At 51.5% G+C, this 20,281-nt stretch overlaps 1 protein-coding gene across 9 annotated transcripts in view; it reads left to right on the forward strand.

Annotated features, from left to right (window-relative positions):
• Positions 1-20,281, forward strand: part of SIPA1L3 (signal induced proliferation associated 1 like 3) — a 240,868-nt gene that overhangs the window by 171,742 nt on the left and 48,845 nt on the right. For all 9 annotated transcript variants that reach the window (XM_057534114.1, XM_057534115.1, XM_057534113.1 and 6 more), the window contains 3 exons: positions 5,321-5,595; positions 13,155-13,406; positions 14,242-14,379. In XM_057534114.1, the coding sequence (XP_057390097.1) occupies positions 5,321-5,595; positions 13,155-13,406; positions 14,242-14,379 (665 nt within the window). The remainder of the gene's footprint in view (positions 1-5,320; positions 5,596-13,154; positions 13,407-14,241; positions 14,380-20,281) is intronic.

Genomic DNA, 20,281 nt, shown 5'->3' on the forward strand with positions numbered 1-20,281 from the left:
TACGTCATGTAAAAGTTTTAAGGATTGGATGAGTTATATGGCCCAGGCAAGCTGGCCTGACTTGGGAGGCCGTGACCTCCAGAGGCCACTGTGACAGCTGGCTGTCCTCACCCTTCTAGGCCTTTGCACTTGCTCTTTGAGTTCAGTTGGATTGGTAAAGCCCTGCTCTCAGCTTCCCTGACTCCAAAATTCATGCCCCGCCTTAGACTACCACAGTAGCTTGTGTGTAGATTTCCCATTAGGATGGGAGGTCCGTGAACGAGGGCCTCTGACTGTTTTCCTCACTTGCTTATCTCATATGCACAGATCAGAGCTGGCACACAGTAGGTGGTCAGTAAATGCTGATCAGTTGGTTAGTTGAATGAGATGACTGAACCCTGACTCTGTGCTAATGAGCCATTTACGTGCATGACCTCACAGTTCTTCACCCACCCCGTGGAATGTAGGCACTGTTTTTATCCCCACTTGACAGATGAGAAATGCAAGGTTCAGAGAAGTATAGATACTCACAGAAGGTCATACAGTAGGTGGCAGACTGGGATCTGAATCCAGATTTTTCTGACTCCAAAACCTGTTTGTGCCCAGACTTGAGGCTGATAACTAACTGCTTACTTGGCATCTCCACTTGACCTTGAAACTTAACATGTCTAAGAGCAAGCTCCTAGTTTCCTTCCCCATGCCTCCCAGGGTTCTCCTGTCTCAGCAGAGGACAAGCCCAAATGAGTGCATTTGTGGGATCAGAGGCCTCGCCATCAGCCTCACTCCCCTTTCTCTCACACCCACATCCAATCTGTCAGCTCCGTCTCCAATAGGCAGGCTACCCTACTTCTCCCCCTTCCATAGCCCCTCCTGGCCTATCCGGTAGCCTCCTCGCTGGTCTCCTTTGCGTCAACACTTGCTTCCCTGTGGTCTCTTCTCAGTAAGGTCGTCAGAGGGGTCTGATCATGTCACTGCTCTGCTCAAACCCCTCAGCTCACTCTGGGTAAAAGCCCAGTTCCTTATGGTGGCCCATGAGGCGCCCTGCATGGCCTCTCTGTCAGCCTCTCTGATCCTGTCCCCCCTTGCTCTCCCTGCTCCAGGCACACAGACCTCTGCTGTTTCCAGAGTGTGCTTATCAGGCATCCAGCCTCAGGGCCTTTGCACTGCCTGTGCGCTCTTGCTGGAACACTTTCCCTCATCCCCACATGGCTCCCTCCCCTTCTATATGCCTTTAGTCAGATGTCACCTGTCAGTGAGGCCTCATTATCCAAAATTGCAAACTCCCCTCCCCAACTTGGCCCTGAGCTTATTCCACCCACTTCCCCTGCTTTAATTTTCTCGATAGCACCTACCACCATCTGACGTGTATTTGTTGTTTACCGCTGTGTCCTCAGCACCTAGGCCAGCATCTGGTGTGCAGTAGGCACTCAGTGACCGTGGACTGAATGCTCGCATGCGTGCTACCCTGTAGTAATAGCAAAAGTGGCCATTCATGGGGGGCTGACTGTCTGACTGCTTGCAGCCTTGCACAACCTCGCATTTCTTCTTCCCAAAAGCCCAGTGAGGGAGATACTGTTATCACCCCCGATTCACAGATGAGGAAGCTGAGGCCCAGAGAGGTAAAGCGACTTGCCCAGGGCCCAGAGTGAGTTAAGGGCCTGGGTTCTTAAACATGAGAGGCCTTCCTCCCAAAATCCTGACAGCAGCTTGCGTTTCTTGAGCAGTGACCGTGCCAGGCACTGTGCCAGGCTACATGTTCTAACCACATCCTCTCTGTCCCACGCCCACCCCCGTGCCTACTGTTGGTGCAGTGCTTTTAGAGCACATTTCCACAGCCCCCCTCACAATCTCAATGCCCCAAAGCCCGCTGAGAAACCGGGCAGCCAGGAAGTGGTGACATAAGCCATCTTCTGTGAAGGGACAGGTCCATCTTAAATGGCTCACAAGGTGTGTCTTCTTTGTGAAGTCCTCCAGGGTGAGGGGTCCACACCCTCCCCCAGCACAGCTGGGTTTCAGACATCCTTTGTTTGTTAAGTCGACAGGTTTTATTATGTGCCGGGCCCTGGGCCGGGCAGTGCTGGGACTCAGCAGTGACCATGGTGGGCCCAGGCTACCGTCCGAGGCAGGCACTGAACAGGAATCACAAGTGCCAAGAGGCTAAAAGGCAGAGTGTTGAGGATGCCAGGGGAACCTATCATGGTGGGCGGTCTCAAACCCACAGATGGGATGCAGCCCCCAGACATATTTAATTAGTTACCAATGCTTAACATTCCAAGGATTTCGTATGAACCTAGCTTTCTGGCTTCTCTTGAAAAACTGGGGGATCTGGCTCTCCAGGGCCTATGTTTATACTGGTCAGGGGTCAGCTGAAGCAGGGTGTTGGGTGCCCCCTTTACACAGGACATGAGTGCACCATTTGACCATGGTTCTCACCAGCCTGCATCTCCCATTACCCACCAAGCACCCCAGCTTGTGAGCCTTGGCCCGGGGTGGAGCGAGGCTTCCCTGAGGAAATGACTTAAACTGAGACTAGAGCAGTAAGTAGGAATCATCCTGGTGAAGAATGAGGGGGAAAATAAATAAAAGAGAAAAAAAAAAAAAGGCAGAGGAAGCAGCATAGCAGCAGGGAAAACAGCACAGGGGCTAAAAGATAGAGTTAAGGAGTCAGATCTGCTTTATGACCTTGGGCAACTGACATGCCTCAGATTCCCCAGCTGTAAAACAAGCAAATTATTGTATGTACATCATAAGTGAGATATTAGAGAAATTGGGGAACCTTGTGAACATCAGGAACGGTGTTCTTCTTTGGGTGGGGCTGCCTTCAGGTTGTTAACAAAAGCAAATGGCACAGAAGTTTCAGGACACTAAGCCAGAGCAGCCCGAGTTCCCCTACTGTCTCTCTCTCCCCCATCCAAAATGACCCAAAGCAGCCATACTGGGTAGTTACAGGCTGAGCTGCTAAAAGAAAGAGACTGAGAAATCCAGTGGCTGAAATAAGATGGGAGTTTATTTCTTTTGTAGTTAGCGCTCAGGCTGCTCAAAGCTGGCAGAGACAGCTCAGGGACCCACGTCCCTTCCTCCTGTGGCTCCTTCTTTCCCGTCGATATTGTACTTTTCAGCACGGTCAACGTGGAGTCACTCCACATCCATGTTCCTGTCTGCAGGAAGGGAGAAAGCGTGAGCGTGGAGGACAAGCAATTTTATTTTTAAAAACACCGTTCCATCACTGTTGCCCAAAGCCAAGTCATGTCCACACCCAGCTGCAAGGGAAGCTGAGAAATGTGGTCCCCAGCCAGTTGGCCATGCACCCATCAAAACTCTTGATTTGCGGTGGGCAGGGGAGTCTCGTTACTCAGAGAAAGAAGGGGAGGATGGAGAGTGGACGGCACTTAGCAGTCCTGCACAGCAGTGCCTGAGCCGTCGGGGCCTCTGCGGGGGTGGCTCTCGGAACAGCCCGGGACTCCCAGGGCTGGTGCTGCCTAATCGGGCACAGGCACGGACACACAGGACTCTCCTGTGAATCACCCACAGCCAAATTCTTCAGACACAAGGGTGACGGCTTCAAAGGGAAGAAGAATTTTGACTCCCAAAGCAGAAGTAGTGGTCTAGGACGAAGCCACTCACGCCTTTCTCTTTTGAGGCACTGAGCAGTAGACTTGCCTTTCCAACCAACTTTTTTAAACTTATTAATCATGGAAATTTTCAAACATACAGAAAAGTAAAGAGACTCACATAGTGAACTTGTAGCTCCATCACCAGTTTCCATAGTTATCAGCCCGTGGCCCATCTTGTTTTTCCCTTCCCTCCCTTCTCTTCCCCTGACTATTTTGAAACAAATCCTAGACATCCTATCATTTCATCGGTAAACATCTCAATATTTATCTCTAAAACATATGGACTCTGTAAAAATAACTATTTTGTCCTTATCATACATAAAAAATTAACAGTAACTCCTTATTGTCATGTAAACAAGTTGGGTTATGAAATCAATTACTGGGTCTCAATCAACAATTCTCAAAGATAGGGTAGAAAAGATTGAAACATATCCAGTGGATCCCAGTGGGGAAGGACTTGGTTTCGTGGAGCTTTGTTCTAGTTTTACATGTTTCCTCACTTCCCAAATTCTCACTGTCCAGACCAGGAACAAATGTGTTTACATTTTCAGGTAAGGCCTTTGCCATCCAAACTCATTTCTCGCTACCCACACTCGGGAATGTCAGTGTGGATTGCAAGGAATATTTTTGTGTATATGGATACGTGTGTAAATGTGTGAATGCATAGCGTGGCTTGTGACATAAAATTCTTTCTTACTGTGCTGCTCTAATAGGTACATCAGGTAGCCTCGTTTCTAGCCAGGGAATGACTTCTCACAGGAAATGTGAACCATTACACGAACTCTTTCCTTAATGCAGTTTTAGGATAGGGCAGACAAATCTTGATGTAACTTGTTTAACAGCTGCGGCTTGTTCAGTTAATCTTTTTGTCCCAGGAAGAGGAGGGAATCCCTAAGGACATGCTGAAGAACCAGGGGTTCTGTTCAGTGGCTTCTCATATCTATGGTAATCATGACAAAAGTCTCATACAAATGAAGCAGGGAGTAAATTGGAGGCAAGGCTCTGTGTGGTCTGGTCGGCTCCAGGATGGGGGACGGTCTGGGAAGGAGACTGGGAAGGGGTTTGTACCTCTAAGAATGATGTCATGAAGTAAAAGATATGGCCCGAGCCCCCAACCTAGAAAAGGTCACAGGATCTCTGGTCTGTTGCCTCTCTGGCTTTTACTCTGGTCACAGTCACCGTATCGGTCAGGATGCATTATTAGTGGCTTCAAATAACAAAGGATTATGTCACTCCCACCACGTGTCCATCTTAGGTTCAGCTGGTGTCTGTGCTCCACATTATTCTAACTTGGGGACCCTAGCTGACCAAACAGCCACTCTCCGGAATAATCCTAGAGGCTGTGGCTGAGGGGAAAGGCCTGCAAAGGGTCTTGAATTGGCAGTGAAATGCCCCAGCCCAGACAGTATGCCAGTTCCATTCACACTTCATTGGCCAGAACAAGTCCCAGAGACCACCAACAGCGGGGCGGGGGTTGGGGGGGGTGCATTTGGAGATCACAGCTCATGACCACCACCTCTGTGTGAGGTATCCACGTTTCTCCAGAAGTCAGGAACCCCGGGCTGGGACTAGGTGGGTGTTTGTGCTCCCGTACCCTGACATCACCTGGGAGGGTAGACGGGGGTCAGCAGGGTCTTTGGCCTCAAAGGGCAGAATCTGACCAGGAGCCTCCCACAAGAGCTGACCCCGAGCAGCTTGTGAGGCTAGACCCCACGTGTTGCCTGCAGGTGATGACCAATGGCTGGGAGACGGTGGACATGACCCTGCGGCGGAACGGGCTCGGGCAGCTGGGCTTCCACGTGAAGTACGACGGGACCGTGGCCGAGGTGGAGGACTACGGGTTTGCCTGGCAGGCCGGCCTCCGGCAGGGCAGCCGCCTGGTGGAGATCTGCAAGGTGGCCGTGGTCACGCTGACCCACGACCAGATGATCGACCTGCTGCGCACCTCCGTCACCGTCAAGGTGGTCATCATCCCGCCTTTCGATGACGGCACGCCCCGGAGGTAAGCCTGAAAGGTCGGCAGCTCCCCGGGTGCTAGCACTTGAAGCCCTCCCTCAGCAGGAAAAGTGATAGTGGTGATAGTGGTCAGAGCTAATATCTGTGGAACCCCTCCTGCAAGCCAGTCGCGGTCTAAGCTCTCCACGTGCGTGCTGTCCCATCCAGCCTCCACGACAGCCCTGTGAGGCGGGCGACCTCCTTAGTCGCACACAGCGTTAAACGTCCTTGCCTGAGGGCACATGGTACTTCACTCACTTGTTCAGCACATGTGTATTGAGCCCCTACTGTGTGCACGCTCCATTTGAAGTGCTCAGGATACAGCGGTGAACAAAATAAAGCGCCTGTTCCCTTGGGGTTTGTGCCCTGAGGGAAGGACAGGCAATCATCAAATAGATGTATAATACAGGACCTGGCAGGGACGAGGTCTGAGAAGAGAAAGTGGGGTCACTGAAGGGTTTGCAGCGTGGCGGGAGAGCGGCTTACGGGGTGGTCAGGGAAGGCTCCCGGGTGGAGACCACCATGTAGTTTTCCGGGCTAGCGGGTCCGAGACAGGAACAAGCCAGGACAGGGTCTCCAAAGTGTCGGTGTGTGTGGTGCGTTCCTGCAGCACAGGGAGGCCGGTGTGGCTGGAGCACAGAGAGCAAGGCTGCGAGATGGGAGAGATGGACAGACTGGGGGGCCTTTCTGGACATGGTGATGAGCTTGGGTTTTGTTCACTAGGAAGCCAGTGCAGTGTTTGTTTCTTTTCGTTTTGCTTTCTTTTGTTTTAATGGAACATTTCAAACATATGAAAAGTATGCTGAGCCCCTTGTTTCAACATTTATCAACATGTGGCCAGTTCTTGTTTTGTTTTTTGTTTGTTTTTAATTATTTATTTATTTGGTTGCGCTGGGTGTTAGTTGCAGCAGGTGGGCCCATTAGTTGCGGCTCATCGGCTCCTTAGTTGCAGCACACAGGGTCTTTAGTTGTGGTTTGCCAGCTCCTCAGTTGTGGCATGCAAACTCTTAGTTACAGCATGCATGTGGGATCTAGTTCCCTGACCAGGGATCGAACCTGGGACCCCTGCATTGGGAGCTTGGAGTCGTATTCACTGTGCCACCAGGGAAGTCCCAGTTTTTGGTTTTTTTTTAATTCCATACCTCCCCACCTTGGATTATTTGAAGCAATCCCAACTCCTTGGAATGTATCTCTACCCAGTCAGGACCTTTAAAGAATTAGTATTACACTTAAAAATTTTAGCATAAAGTCAGCATCAACTGCCCAGTCTATCTTTAACTTCTTTTGTATCAGAGAGATATTTTTTAGAAACAGTGGCATTTGGTTGATGTGCCTCTTCAGGCTCTTCTAATCTGTGAGTTTCCCCTCCCTCTTATTTTTTTCTTACAACTTACTTTGGGAGGAAACCAGCTCACTTGTCCTTTAGAGTTTCCCACGTCCTGGATTTAGCCGCTTGGACACCACCCCTCTGGTGTCCTTTAAACCTGTTTTTCTAGCATGTGTATTTCCTATAAACTGAAGTTCGGCATAGAAGCTTGATCAGATTCTGATTGAATTTCTTTTGGTAACGGCACTTCCCAGGTGTGCATCCATTAGGAGGCATCGAATGTCCGGTTGTCCCTGTGTGAGTGATACTAAGGGCGCTCAGAGGGTTCAGATGGTGGCAACCTGACCCTTGACCATACGTTTCCCTTCAGCTCTCAGCAGCCATTCGTGATCATTGCCTGGATCCCCTATGTCATTACAGGGCACACTGAAGTGATGTCCTCATTTCTGTCATTCCTGTGTTACTTATTGGCTGGAATTCTTCCCTTTTTTTTTTTTAATTTTTATTTTATTTTTTGGCCGTCCTGCGATATGTGGGATCTTAGTTCCCCGACCACGGATCGAACCTGTGCCCGCTGTGTTGGAAGCCCAGAGTCTTAACCACTGGACTGGCAGGGGCGTCCCTGGAATTCTTCTAAAAAGAACTATCCTTCAGCAACTATATGATTCTTCTGAGGTATAATTTGTACAGGGAAGGCAGGACAGATGCAGTTCTTAGGATAATGAGTTGGTACCCTCGCAACCTCCAGAGGGGTCTGGAGACAGTGATTCTCTCTAGAATCACTATATTCCAAGTGCCGGAAACACAGCTGCACAGAGGACAGTCAAGGCCTGGGCCCTCACAGCCCTGCTGAATGGATCGGGGGAGACAGACAATAAACAAGTAAGCAAGTAAGATGGTTCATATAGCCAAAGGGGGAGGCAGCTGAGCATAGTAGGGAGGCAGGCTCTGCAGGGAGCTTGCCTATGTTTGAATCCAAGCTCCTCCTCTTATTAACTGTGACCCTGGGCAGGTGGCCTCACCACTCTCTGCCTGTTTCCTCATTTGTAAAATAGGGACAAGAATAGATCTTTCCGGGGCTTCCCTGGTGGCGCAGTGGTTGAGAATCTGCCTGCTAATGCAGGGGACACGGGTTCGAGCCCTGGTCTGGGAAGATCCCACATGCCACGGAGCAGCTGGGCCCGTGAGCCACAATTGCTGAGCCTGCGCGTCTGGAGCCTGTGCCCCGCAACGGGAGGGGCCGCGATAGAGAAAGGCCCGCGCACCGCGATGAAGAGCGGTCCCCGCACCGCGATGAAGAGTGGCCCCCGCTTGCCGCAACTGGAGAAAGCCCTCGCACGAACCGAAGACCCAACACAGCCAAAAATAAAATAAAATAAAATAAATAAATAAATAAATAAAAAAAAGAAAGAAAAATCCTTTAAAAAAAAAAAAAAAAAAAAAAGAATAGATCTTTCCCTAGAGGTGGTTGTGAGGTCGGGGGAGGTCAGGCCTGCAGAGCACATGGAACAGGACTTGGCCTGTAGGAGGCACTCTGAAGACACCAGCTATGAGATCCTGGGTGTGAGGAGCGTGAAGGGCGTGACCCGACATTGGATAAGGGGGTCAGGGAAGGCCTGAAGACGAGAAGGAGCCAGGAGAGGGGCCTTGCGGGCAGGGAGTAGCCATCACAAAGGTGAGGACAGAGGCCCTTGGCTTGTTGATGGACCAGAAAGAGGGTCATGTAGCTGGAGCTGAGTGAACCACGAGAAAGGCACGAGATGAGGAGACACTGAGTGCTTATATACATGACCTCGCAGGGCTGGTGTGATCCCCGCTTTACCAGTGAGAAAACTGACGCCCAGAGTGGCCCAGTGTCTTGTGCAGAGCTGTACGGCTACTGAGTAGCGAGCAAAACTCAGTCCAGCTTCCGTGTCCAGATCCTCAGCTGCCTCGAAAGCGATTGCAAGCTGTGGGCGTGTGCGTTCTGGTTGCACCAGCCCCACCTTCTTGAGTCTTGTTGCTCTGACCTTGGTCAGGGGTGGTCTGGACAGGCTTAAACCCTGCTGCAACCAAGGGCTTAGCCACCCACACCCCAGCGCCTCAGCCTCAGGACTTCAGCCAGGCCCCAGGCGTCCCCTCTTCCCAGCCCTCTTCCGGGGCCGCCTCCACCCCTGCACGGAGCCGAGGCCTGGCCACACCTGCTCCGCGCTCTGCAGGGGCAAGTCAAGCTGAGGTAACCCCACAGGCGAACACACACACGCACCACACACACATCACACGCACACACACACAGACACATGCACGAGATACCCTGCCTTCAAAACTTGGGAGCGCCAGAGGCTGCAAAGGCGTCCTTGGACCCACAGGTAGGGACCAGCTGAAGCAAAAGGAAATGTCTGCAGGCTCCCTTCTCCAACTCTGGGGAGATGGGGCCGGGAGGGTGTGGCCAGACGGGTTCCGCTCCCTGCCCTATTTAGGAGAAAAACTATCATCCTGCTCCCTTTACAAGGCGGCCACCGAAACAAGATCTCCTGCTTACAGGGGCGGGTGTGGGTTGGGACTTGTGTGGTTTTTGTTGTTCTTCAAGTGCAGAGGCGTCTGGCTGGCCTCATTTGCAGAGCTGATAACCCCAGCGCTGGGGTCCCTCCAGCCTCTTGCTGCAACCCTGGCCTCCTGGCTCAAATGTCACGATAAGCTCTGAGGGGAAACACACCAGGACGAGCAGAGGGTTCTCCCTGCCTCCAGCCAGGCTCTGTGTGGCGTGTGTCTGGACCCCATGTTCTTCAGACACTGAGCAGAATACAGGGGATCATCCTCACATCCCCCAGGCCGCAAGGCTGGGGTTCTCAAGTGAGCCCTGCCCTGCTGGGCCATTGCCAGGCTGGGCCAGGTAGCCGGGAGGACATTCCAGAGCCCCCAGTGAGGTGTGTCGTCGTGACCTTGGGTGCTTGCACAGGCTCAGGAGGGATGTTCTCATCTTGCTGTCTCTCGCTGCCTGATGGGGAAGGCGACCTGGGCTGCTTTTGTCCTCTGCAGTTGGACTTAAGACGTCTGAAGGGGGAGGGGGTAGAAACTCCTGCTTGAGAAGGGAAATTGAAACCCCACAAGTGAGTGAGTAGTAGAGATAAGAAAGGAATCCCCATGGCCCCCAGAAACTAGGCTGTCAGGAATCACGGACAAGGAGGCAGAGAGGAAAAGTGGTCTGCAAACCAGGGGCATCCGCTCTCAGATGTCTCCCGCACGTAGCTGAGGGCAGCGTTGTTGGGCAAGCAAAAGACTAGAAGAAACCTCAATATCCAGCCGCAGGGGATTGGCTGAGTAGATCCCAGGTCATCCACGTGATGGAATAGTAATGGATTGTTTATAAAGAAAATGCAGTGAGTCTCTTTGTGCTGAGAGGGCCTGGTGAGAAATGTCGTTAATTGGGAAGAATAAAAAAAAGCAAGATGGGAACTGGAGTTAAGTGTAATATTCTTTTTATTTCTGTTTTAAATCATGTTTACGTATGTGCATAGGCTATTTCTGTAAGAATATGTAAAAACCTGGCAGCTGTGGGTGCTTCTGGTGGGTGTGACTGGGGGACGGAGACGGGGACAGGGATGCCCTTTTATACCACTTTAATTTTTAAAAACAATTCAAAAACTAAATCAGTGAAATGGGCTTCATAAACTTTTTCTCATGTCAGCATCATCCCTGGCAGCTTGGTAAAATGCAGCTTCCTGGGCCCCACCTCAAAGAGGACTCTGATTCAGAGGGGCTGAGATGGGGCCCAGGAATCTGTGTTCCTTTACTGAGCGCTCAGGGTAATTTAGATGCTGACGGATCTCAGATCACTGGGAAGGAATTTGTTCCAGAGCCCCCAGGTGGGTGTGGTTGGACTTCAGAAGGCGAAAGGGAGACTTTCGCTTCTGAGCATGTGGGAATGACAGGTAGACAGTCCACAGAATCGGCTGGAGAAGGCGACAACAGCAAGAGCTCCTGTTTGTTAAGCACTTGGCACGCGCCAGACTTTCTGCTAATGCTCGCAGCCATCTTACAGATTAGGAAACTGAAGCTCTGAGAAGGAAAATCCCTCACCCAAGGCCACACAGGCCATAAGTGGCAGAGCTGGGATCTGAACCAGCCGTCTGGCCTCAGAGCCCTGGCTCTCCATCACTCTGTGCTGCCTTCAAGATGACTGTTTCCCTCTTTGACATCATGCCCAGAGACTCTTGACCAAAGATGAAGCTGTCAGTAACTGGGGCAGAAGGGACCCAAAAAATCTACTCACTGGTTCCCAAACCACTGTTCAGTGGGCCAGTGTATATGGTGGTTAAAGCTGTGGGCTTTCAAGTCAGCTTACTATCCAGTTTCCGGGAATTCCCTTGCAGTCCAGTGGTTAGGACAACGCACTTGCACTGCCAAGAGTGTGGGTTCTATCCCTGGTTGGGGAACTAAGATACCACAAGCCGTGTGGCATGGCCAAAAAAAGAAAAAAGAATAGATAGATAGATACATACATACATACATGGGTACCTACATAGGTACATAGATAAATCCAGTTTCCACCTCTTACTGGCTGTGTGGCCTTGGATAGGTTACTTAACTTCTCTGTGCCTCGATTTACTTCTCTCTTCAGTGTATCCACTGATTAGAATTCTGGTTACCAGTAACAGAGGTGAAGCAAAAGAGAGACTTTACTAGCTAATGCACCTGATAAGACTAGGAGATGGGGCAAGATATAAGTGTGGCTTTATGCAGGGACATCTTCATCAGGAATCTTTATCACCTGTCTCCTTTTGTGCATTGCTGTCATTCTCAAGCCATCTCCCACTTCATGGGGACAAAGATGACCTCCCCCTCCTCACAGCTCCAGCTTAGGTCTCCCCAGCTCAGCAGCCCAGGGAAATAGATCTCTCCCCCGGTAGTTCCAGAGCTGATGCTCACTGCCTCTGATTGGCTCAGCTTGGGGCACATGACAATCCCGTGCCTGTCATTGTGTCCAGAGAGAGGAGAGTTTCTGACCAGCAGACCTAGGTCACATGCTCATACCTGGAGCCAAGAAGTGGGGTCAGCCCCACCTAGAGCACACAGACCTGTTCTCAGGAGAAGGGGTGTAGAAGCTGAGCAGGCAGGAGTAGCAGGTGTGCACTGCCTGGGGCCATGATGGTACCCCCTCCACCTCTGCTCAGGCCTGGCGTATCTGTGGGTTCTGGTAGACATTTGTATGTTGTCATTCCTCACCTGGTACCTTGTGAGGCATGGGCACCTGCTAATCCAGAGAGGCTGCTGGAAGGAGCTGCTGAACGTCAGCTCAGCTCCGACTCTAGTGCTACTGAGCGGCGCTGTGTGTCTGGCCCAGGTGCCAGAGCACATCCTCAGGTCACCTTTTAATGACTCCTTAGCAGACATGACCTGGGCCCACAGGCTCCCAGCCACCAAGTCCACCAGATCTTTTGCTGGATGCCCTGCAATTTCCCCAGGCTCCAGGGGACTCAGGAGAACCACAGAGGATCGGCTCAGTGTGGGCAGGAGAACTTCTAGGCCAAGGGCTCCTCTGAGTTCAGCTCCCACAGCTGCTAGGAGGTGGATTTTGTGAGCACGGCCCCCTCCTCGGGCTCAGAGCCCCCTCCCGTGCTGCACTGCAGCAGTGGTGGAGATGCCAGCCCAGCCTGCGGATCTCCCTACCTAGAGCCAGGAACGCTGCGGTGCATGTGTGGCAGCCTGGTCTGGGGGAATTCACGGGCCGTTCTGCATCTATTTCAAGGTTCTGGATTTCGTGGCTTTTTTTTTTTTTTTTTTTTTTAACCACCCTGCAAAGTAGGTCACCTGCTCCTCTTCCAGCTGCCTTTGAGCTTCTTTGGAACAAGGCAGATACTGTCCTTTGATTCTGAGGGCATCCGCCTTCCTGGCCCCAAGAACCACCAAGGGGGGCCGAGCCAGCCCATGGAGGACACTGGCTGACCCAAGGCCTGGGTCAGGGAGAAGGGAGAGGAAGGGAGACGAGGAGAGAGGAAGAGGAGGGGAGAGGAGATGAGGCAGAGAGCGCCAAGCGTTGGAGCCGCATTGTTGGGCCCTGTCCCGGTTGAGGCCTCCAAGCTGCGACATGTCAGACCAGTTTAAAGGGTACCTACTGGGCCTTTAAAATAGGCCGTGTGCGTTCAGATTGGGTGGGAAAGCCCAGCCCGTGCTGCTGCGACGCTCAGCAGGCGTGCGCGCTGGTGGGCCGGGGCCTGTCTGAGTAACGCCTGTCTGAGTAACGCAGTTTTTCTTCCCAGGGGGTGGCCAGAGACCTATGACATGAATACCTCGGAGTCCAAGACGGAGCTGGAGAGCCTGGTCGCGGGGGGCCGGCCCCCCTATCGCAGCAACGCTCCCTGGCAGTGGAGCGGGCCCGCGTCCCACAACTCTCTCCCAGCCTCCAAGTGGGCCACTCCCGCCACCCCCGGGCACGCCCAGTCCCTGAGCCGGCCCCCGAAGCAGACCCCCATGGTCCCCTTCCGGGAGTCCCAGCCCCTGCACAGCAAGAGGTAAGGACTCCCTCGTCCCCGCCCCACCCTGCACCCAACCCCGGGCACCAGCCAGCCCGCACCTCCCTCCTGTCTGCAACCGCCCTTTGCCCTTTTCTCTCTCCTTCCCCTGCTGTCCAGTGTCTTCCTCTCCTCAGTCTTTCTCCTTTTCTTCTTGTGCTTATATGCCCCTCGCTTCCTCCTTCCCTTAAACTTGCCTTATGAGCCTCCTGTGTGAGGGCCCAGGGCTGGGGAGCTCAGGGTCTGAGGTTGGAAATCCACCCTACTGTATATGATTAAAACTATATATTTTTTTAAAAGGTCAAAGGACTGATAACACAAAATTTAGGGCAGTGATTCCTTCTGGCAGGGAAGTGGGAAGGGGAGGAGCCCACCAGTGGACAGGTATTGCCGCCACTCTAGCTCTTGGGTTGGGTGGTAGCTTCAGGGAGTTTGTTTTATTATGATGGCATATACCTTAAAGATAAATGCTTTTGAATGTATTATATATTAAAAGATAAAGAAAATTTTCCAAATAATGAAGGAATCCACCTTGCAGAGGAGCGTCTTGTCCCAGGCGTGGGCGAGAACGGTCTTCGCGGCCCCATCAGAGCCCCATCAGGCCACAGAAGCCGGGGGGCAGGCTCAGCCGCAGTGGGAAGGCAGGCAAGGGGTGCCCTGGCTTCCTGCTGCCCTTTGCTCAGCAGCCCTCTCTCTGTCCCCATGGGAGGACAGCAGGTGAATCAGATGGGATGGGGCTGGGCCTGAGGGAGAGGTCTGGCTGTCCCTCCTCGGAGGGCAGGGATATCCTCCTCGCTCACCCCCACCGCCTTCCTCCCTCCTGTCTCTGTTCCAGGCCCGTCAGCTTCCCAGAAACCCCTTACACAGCATCACCAGCAGGGGTCGACAAAGTCCCTCCCTACCGACAGCCTTCTGGGAGCTTCTCCACCCCCGGCTCGGCCACCTACGCCAGATACAAGCCATCCCCAGAAAGGTCAGAGTCTCTTCACTCTTTTCAGTTAAGGAATCTGGTGAAAGCCAGAATCCTTCTTCCTCAGGAAATGCACTTACCCCACAAGTTTATTTGCCATTTTATGGGGCTTATGGATCCCTGAAGGTCATCAGAGGACCTCCAGGAGGGTGGGCTGTGTGTGTTAAGATGTAGGGCCAAGCCGGCCTGGGCAGGACGCCGTGCCTGTCCTTGCAGCAGCATTTCGGTTGCCGTTCTCCTGACACCTGAATCACTTGTCTGAGCAAGAGCAGGCGCCTTCCAGAACAGCCATTCACCTCACTCCAGCCTGTGCTCCCCAGGACCAGGCCACCAGCATTACCCAGTTGTCATGGCCTGTCGGGCTTCAGTCCTGTCCCCTTCTCCAGTCTGGCAGCCTGAGGGATCTTCCCAACTCCTCCCTGGCTCCCCAGTGCGTTCGGGATAAACCCAAGCTCTCTAGCTTGCTCTCCAGCAGCCTTCAGCTCTGGTGCCCTATAACCTTCCTCCTCCAGGGTCCCTGTCTGAGGGGCAGCCCCACCACTCCCCTGTTTTCAGGCCAGAGCCGTGCACCTCATCCTGGATGTCTCCCTTCCCCGCCCCCCCACCGCGGTCCATCCCTTCCACCTCCGGAGCATCTCCGCCCCCTCCTCCTTTCCCCAGCGCCCCACCCTGGCCACCTCCCTGAGCCCCCAGCCTCTGTGCCACCTCCTCTGGTCCACCCCCCACTCAGTAACTGGGGGGTCTTTGCATATCTGGCCATGTCTGTCCCCTGCTCCAAACCCTCCTTGTGTCCCAGAGCCCTCAGGACACAGCCTCCATGCCTCACTCTGGCCACCAGGACGCACCCGCCTCTCCAGCCTTGTGCGGTGCCCTGCACGTCAGCCGCCCTGGCCACTTCTGATTTCCTAGGCAGGCTGTGTGCATTTCAGAATCCTCCCCATGGAAACTCTTCATGATCTTCACTCCCACCCACTCCACAGACACCATTCCTCCAATGTGAGTGCTGAAGCTCCTCCTCCAGGAAGGCTTCCCTGTACCTCCCCCCGCACTAGGTGACATGCTGCCCCTGTGCCCTTCGCTTCATGTGTATTTCCTGACCATGGCCTTGAGCACTCTCCATTCTGTTAGCCCAGTTAAGCGTGTGTGCACACACACATATGCATGCATACTCATGCATGTGTGCACGAATAAGCCTGCTCTCCAAGATACGATACCTTTCCAGGTCGTTTTGTATAACATTATTACCGTCACACAGCACAGGGTCTGGCACATGGTAGATCCTTGGTATATATTTGATGAAAGATGGATTGAGTGAGTGAGTTTGTTTAAATAGTGAGCTTCAGAATCACCCGGAGGGAGGGCTTGTTAAAGTACAGATTACTGGTCTGACCCCTGAGTTTCCAGCTTGGTAGGACTGGGGTAGAGCATGCGATACCAAGGCTGCTGGTCCAGGGAACATACTTCAAGAGCCACCACACTAAACATTGTTTGATTCTAAGCCTCTGTTGTAAAACTGGGGGAAACATACTCAGTCTTTCATCTTCTAGTGGCCACCATTCAGCTTTCATCAGCAAAGGGTCCCCAGAGCCTTCCATGTGCCAGGTGCCAGGAGAAATATTTGAGATACTCACTCACAGGGGTTCCTGTTGTCAGTGCTGCTGTGGTGGAGAGAGTCTTAGAAGGGATGCGCATTCTGATGAGAGCTCTAATAGACTCAGGCCTGAGAGGAGGGAGCTCAGCCCAGGGTCAGGTCTAGGCTGGCTGCCAGGAGGAAGCGGCATTTGAATAAGGCTTTGAGAGATTAGTAGGAGTTTGCCGTGGAGAAGAGGGAGAAGGTCATTCCAGACAGAGCAAAGGCTACAGATGTGAGTAAGCAGAATGGTGTGGAATGCAGAATGGTGTGGAATGCAGAAGGAAAAAAAAAGTTGAACTCAAAGAAACAGAGTAGAATGGTGGTTGCCTGGGGGTGGGGGAAATGGAGCGATGCTGATCAAAGGGCACAAACTTTGGGTTATGAGATGAATAAATTCTGAGGATTTAATGTGTAGCATGGTGGCTGTAGTTAATAATTCTGTATTGTACACTTAAAATCTGCTAAGAGAGTAGATCTTAAGCATTCTCACCCAAAAAAAGATAAGTATGTGAGATGATAGATGTGTTAATTAACTCAATTGTGGTACTCATTTCACAATGTATACATAAATCATTACGTTGTACACTTTAAATATATTACAGTTTTATTTGTCAGTTACACCTCAGTAAAGCTCCGGGGCATGGGGGAGAGATGTTTCTAAGAGTGCTATTTACTCAAGGAGTTGAGAACATTGTTATTTCTGTGAAGGGGTATGCTGACCAATTCTGTATTACGTGTAGAGAAGTGTTTAGGAAGAAAAGAGAATACAATTGCTTACTTTGCGGTAAGTCCATTTTTAGTTTTAAAAAGAGCTGCCAAACTATTTTCCAGAGTGGTTGTACCATTGTCCATTCCCACTGGCAAGGTATGAGTCATCCGGTTTCTCCACATCCTTGTCGCTCTCTGGTGTCATCACCGTTTTTCGTTTCAGCTATTCTCATAGGTGTGTGAGGATATCTCATTGTGGGTTTTTGTTTGTTTGTTTGTTTTGTTTTTGGCTGCGACGGGTCTTCATTGCTGCGCATGGGCTTTCTGTAGTTGCAGTGAGCGGGGGCTACTCTTCGTTGCAGTGCACGGGCTTCTCATTGCAGTGACTTCTCTTGTTGTGGAGCACGGGCTCTAGGCGCGCAGGCTTCAGTAGCTGTGGCACACGGGCTCAGTAGTTGTGGCTCGCGGGCTCTAGAGCGCAGGCTCAGTAGTTGTGGTGCATGGGCTTAGTTGCTCTGCGGCATGTGGGATCTTCCCGGACCAGGGCTCAAACCCGTGTCCCCTGCATTGGCAGGCAGATTCTTAACCACTGGGCCACCTGGGAAGCCCTCATTGTGGTTTTAATTTGCATTTCTCTAATGGCTAATGATGTTGAACATCTTTGTTTTTCAATGTTTATATATTCTAGATACAAGTCCTTTGTTAGCTTTGTGGTTTGCAAATATTTTCTCCCAGTCATTAGTTTGTCTTTTCATCTTCATAACAGGGTCTTTCACAAAAGTTTTTAATTTTGATGAGCTCCAAATTATCATTGTTTTCCTTTTATGGATCATGCTTCTGGTGTTAAATCTTAGAGCTCTGCCTAGTCCTGAGTCCTGAAGATTTTTTTTTTCCCAGAAGTTTTTCCCAGAAGTTTTTCCTTTTTTTTTTTGCCACGCTGTGCAGCATGCGGCATCCTAGTTCCCCGACCAGGGATCAAACTCGTGCCCCTTGCAGTGGAAGCGTGGAATCCCAACCACTAGACCGCCAGGGAATTCCTTTCCTAGAAGTTTTAATTGTTTTCTATTTTACATTTAAGTCCATGATCCACTCTGAGTTTTTCAAAGCTAGTTTTTGCCTAAGGTGAAAGGTTTAGGTTGAGGTTCCTTTTTTTTGCCTGCCGATGTCCAGCACCATTTATGGAAAAGGCTCTCCCTCCTCCAGTGTATTGCTTTTGCTTCTTAAAGCAAAAATTCATTGGAAGGGGAAATTAATTGGACACATTTGTGTGGATCTATTTCTGTAATCTCTAGACTGTTCCATTGAGCTATATGCATGATCTCAATGAGTGCTTCCAGCAATTCCATGAAGTGAGTAGCGTGTCCCATTTTACAGAGGGAGAGGGAAAACTGAGGCTCAACAAGGTGAATCCACTTGGCCAAGATCACTTTTCCAGGAACCCAGGCCTATGTGATTCCAAGGGACCGACTCTGACCCAGAGCTGTCCTGCCTGCCCACGAGACTCTGGGCGCATCCTCCAAATCAGGGTGACATGCGTGGTCCCTACTGGAGTCCCCACCCCACAGTGACACTTGATGGCTGTGATTTTGTGTTTCAGGCTTTCTGGCATTGGCAAGTGAAAAACTCTCACTTTTCCCTTGGATTCCAGCTCTTCCCAGCCCACCCCTCTCTTCCCAGGGCTCCAGTGGAGCTTGTCTCGGCTCTCTGTGGCCTAGGTCTCAGCAATTTTTATCTCTGTCAACAGCTAGGTTCCAAATTTTGCCAACCATTCCTAGCACACCTTAGCCCCTAAACCCCCAAAAGTGTGTCTCATGGCCAGTCACCAGCCGGCGATAAGAGGCCCGGGAACAAGTCAGGCTGCCCCAGTGGCCTTTGGCCTCAGCTCCTTTCCCCTTTTCCTGCCACGCAGTTGACATCCTGGAGCCTGTGTGACCCAAGCGAGACATTCCAGCCCAGCCACGGACATTCCCCCCTCAGGACTCCTGTGTCTCCTGCTGTCTTCTCCAGCGGGCCTGCAACTTGCCGAATTCATCAAGCTTTTAGGAGCTCGAAGGCCCTCATAGACAGAACCTATCCCATGGCCCATTTTAGATTTACTGAGACAGGAGGGCAAGATGGCCTGCACCTCATCAGCCATGTGAGAATGGGCTTCACCTCTCTGCCTCTGTTTGCTCACATGTAAAACGTCTGCCCTTGGTAATTCCCTGGCGGTCCAATGGTTAGGGCTCTGCACTTCCACTGCAGGGGGCACAAGTTCCATCCCTGGTCAGGGAACTAGGATCCCTCATGCTACACAGCAAGGCCCAAAAAAAAAGAAAAGAAAAGAAAAAAATTAGCTGTTAAAAAAAAAAAGTCTGCCTCTGAGCAGTGTTGAGAACATTCTAGGAGGGAATCTCTCTCGAGCACTTAGGACTGAGCCCGGCACACAGTAAGTGCTCTGTGAGGGTTCTGACTGTTACTGCTGCCTGCAGGGCTGTGCCGGCAGCTGCAGATGCGGTCCCCGTCCTCAGGAGTTTGCCACTCTCGTGTGCAACATGAGCAAACCTCCAAACTCAGTACAGAGCGCTAGGACAGAATTGTGTACCCAGCCCAGCACCCTGCAGGGCTGGCGTGGACCCCAGACATTTGCTCATTAGGCCACTTGGCTGGCTTTTTTTTTTTTTCCTTTGCTTTTCTCTGCCAGTTCCATGAAGAGTGGTACATCAGTTAGGAGGCATTTGACTTCAGACAGAAAACCTAACTCAAGAAGGCATGAGCGTCAGGGGGATTTATCATCATCACGTAATAAGTCCAGAGGTGGGCTGGCTCTAGGGCTGGTTAATTGTACAGGGTCATCCTCAGGGATCTGGCTCCATTCATGACCCACGAGGGCTACTGTGGCCCCAAGCAAAACCGGTGCCCTGCAGAAAAAGAAGGAAGAGCTTCTCTTTGTTTCTAACGGTAAAGGAACTCGGTCACTTGCCCACCCCTGAACTAACCCCTGGCAAGGTCACATTGGACCCCCATGACTGCCTTAAACCATCAGGACTTACACAAGTCGTGTGGCAGAGGGATGGCCGCCAGAGCAGAATCTGGACTCCACCAGCAGAGGCAAAGAAGATGATGCCGACCGGGGTGGCAGCCAACAATGGCTGCATCGTCCGTCCACCCTTTACCCAGTCCTCCTGTAATGCACCCATCATCCACTGTTCCATCCAGGCCTGGAGCCCTGCCCTCAGGAGTTCAATTCTGTCTTGGTACTTTCCTATATGGCAGAATGGGAAGTTCAAAGCCAAGATCCCGGCAGCCCAAACCTGCTTCTGGGAAGTTTTGCCCAGAGCTATGCATGGTGAGATTCTGGAATGTTCCAGTTTCCAATCAGCTTGACCAGGATGTGGTAATGATAGAAATGGCCCCAAATAGGACATATTCAGCACCGAAAGAATGGTCAACATAGGTCAGTCAGTTTGCATTGGGATAATAAGAAGGCTTTTTAGTGAGAGAATTACATAAATGGACAAAGTACAGGTTGTCTTGATTGAGGACAGTTAGCTGAGAGATTAAGCTGGTAACATATATCCAGCT

The sequence above is a fragment of the Balaenoptera acutorostrata genome, chromosome 19, assembly GCF_949987535.1.
Source record: "Balaenoptera acutorostrata chromosome 19, mBalAcu1.1, whole genome shotgun sequence".
NCBI classification, from domain to species: domain Eukaryota; kingdom Metazoa; phylum Chordata; class Mammalia; order Artiodactyla; family Balaenopteridae; genus Balaenoptera; species Balaenoptera acutorostrata.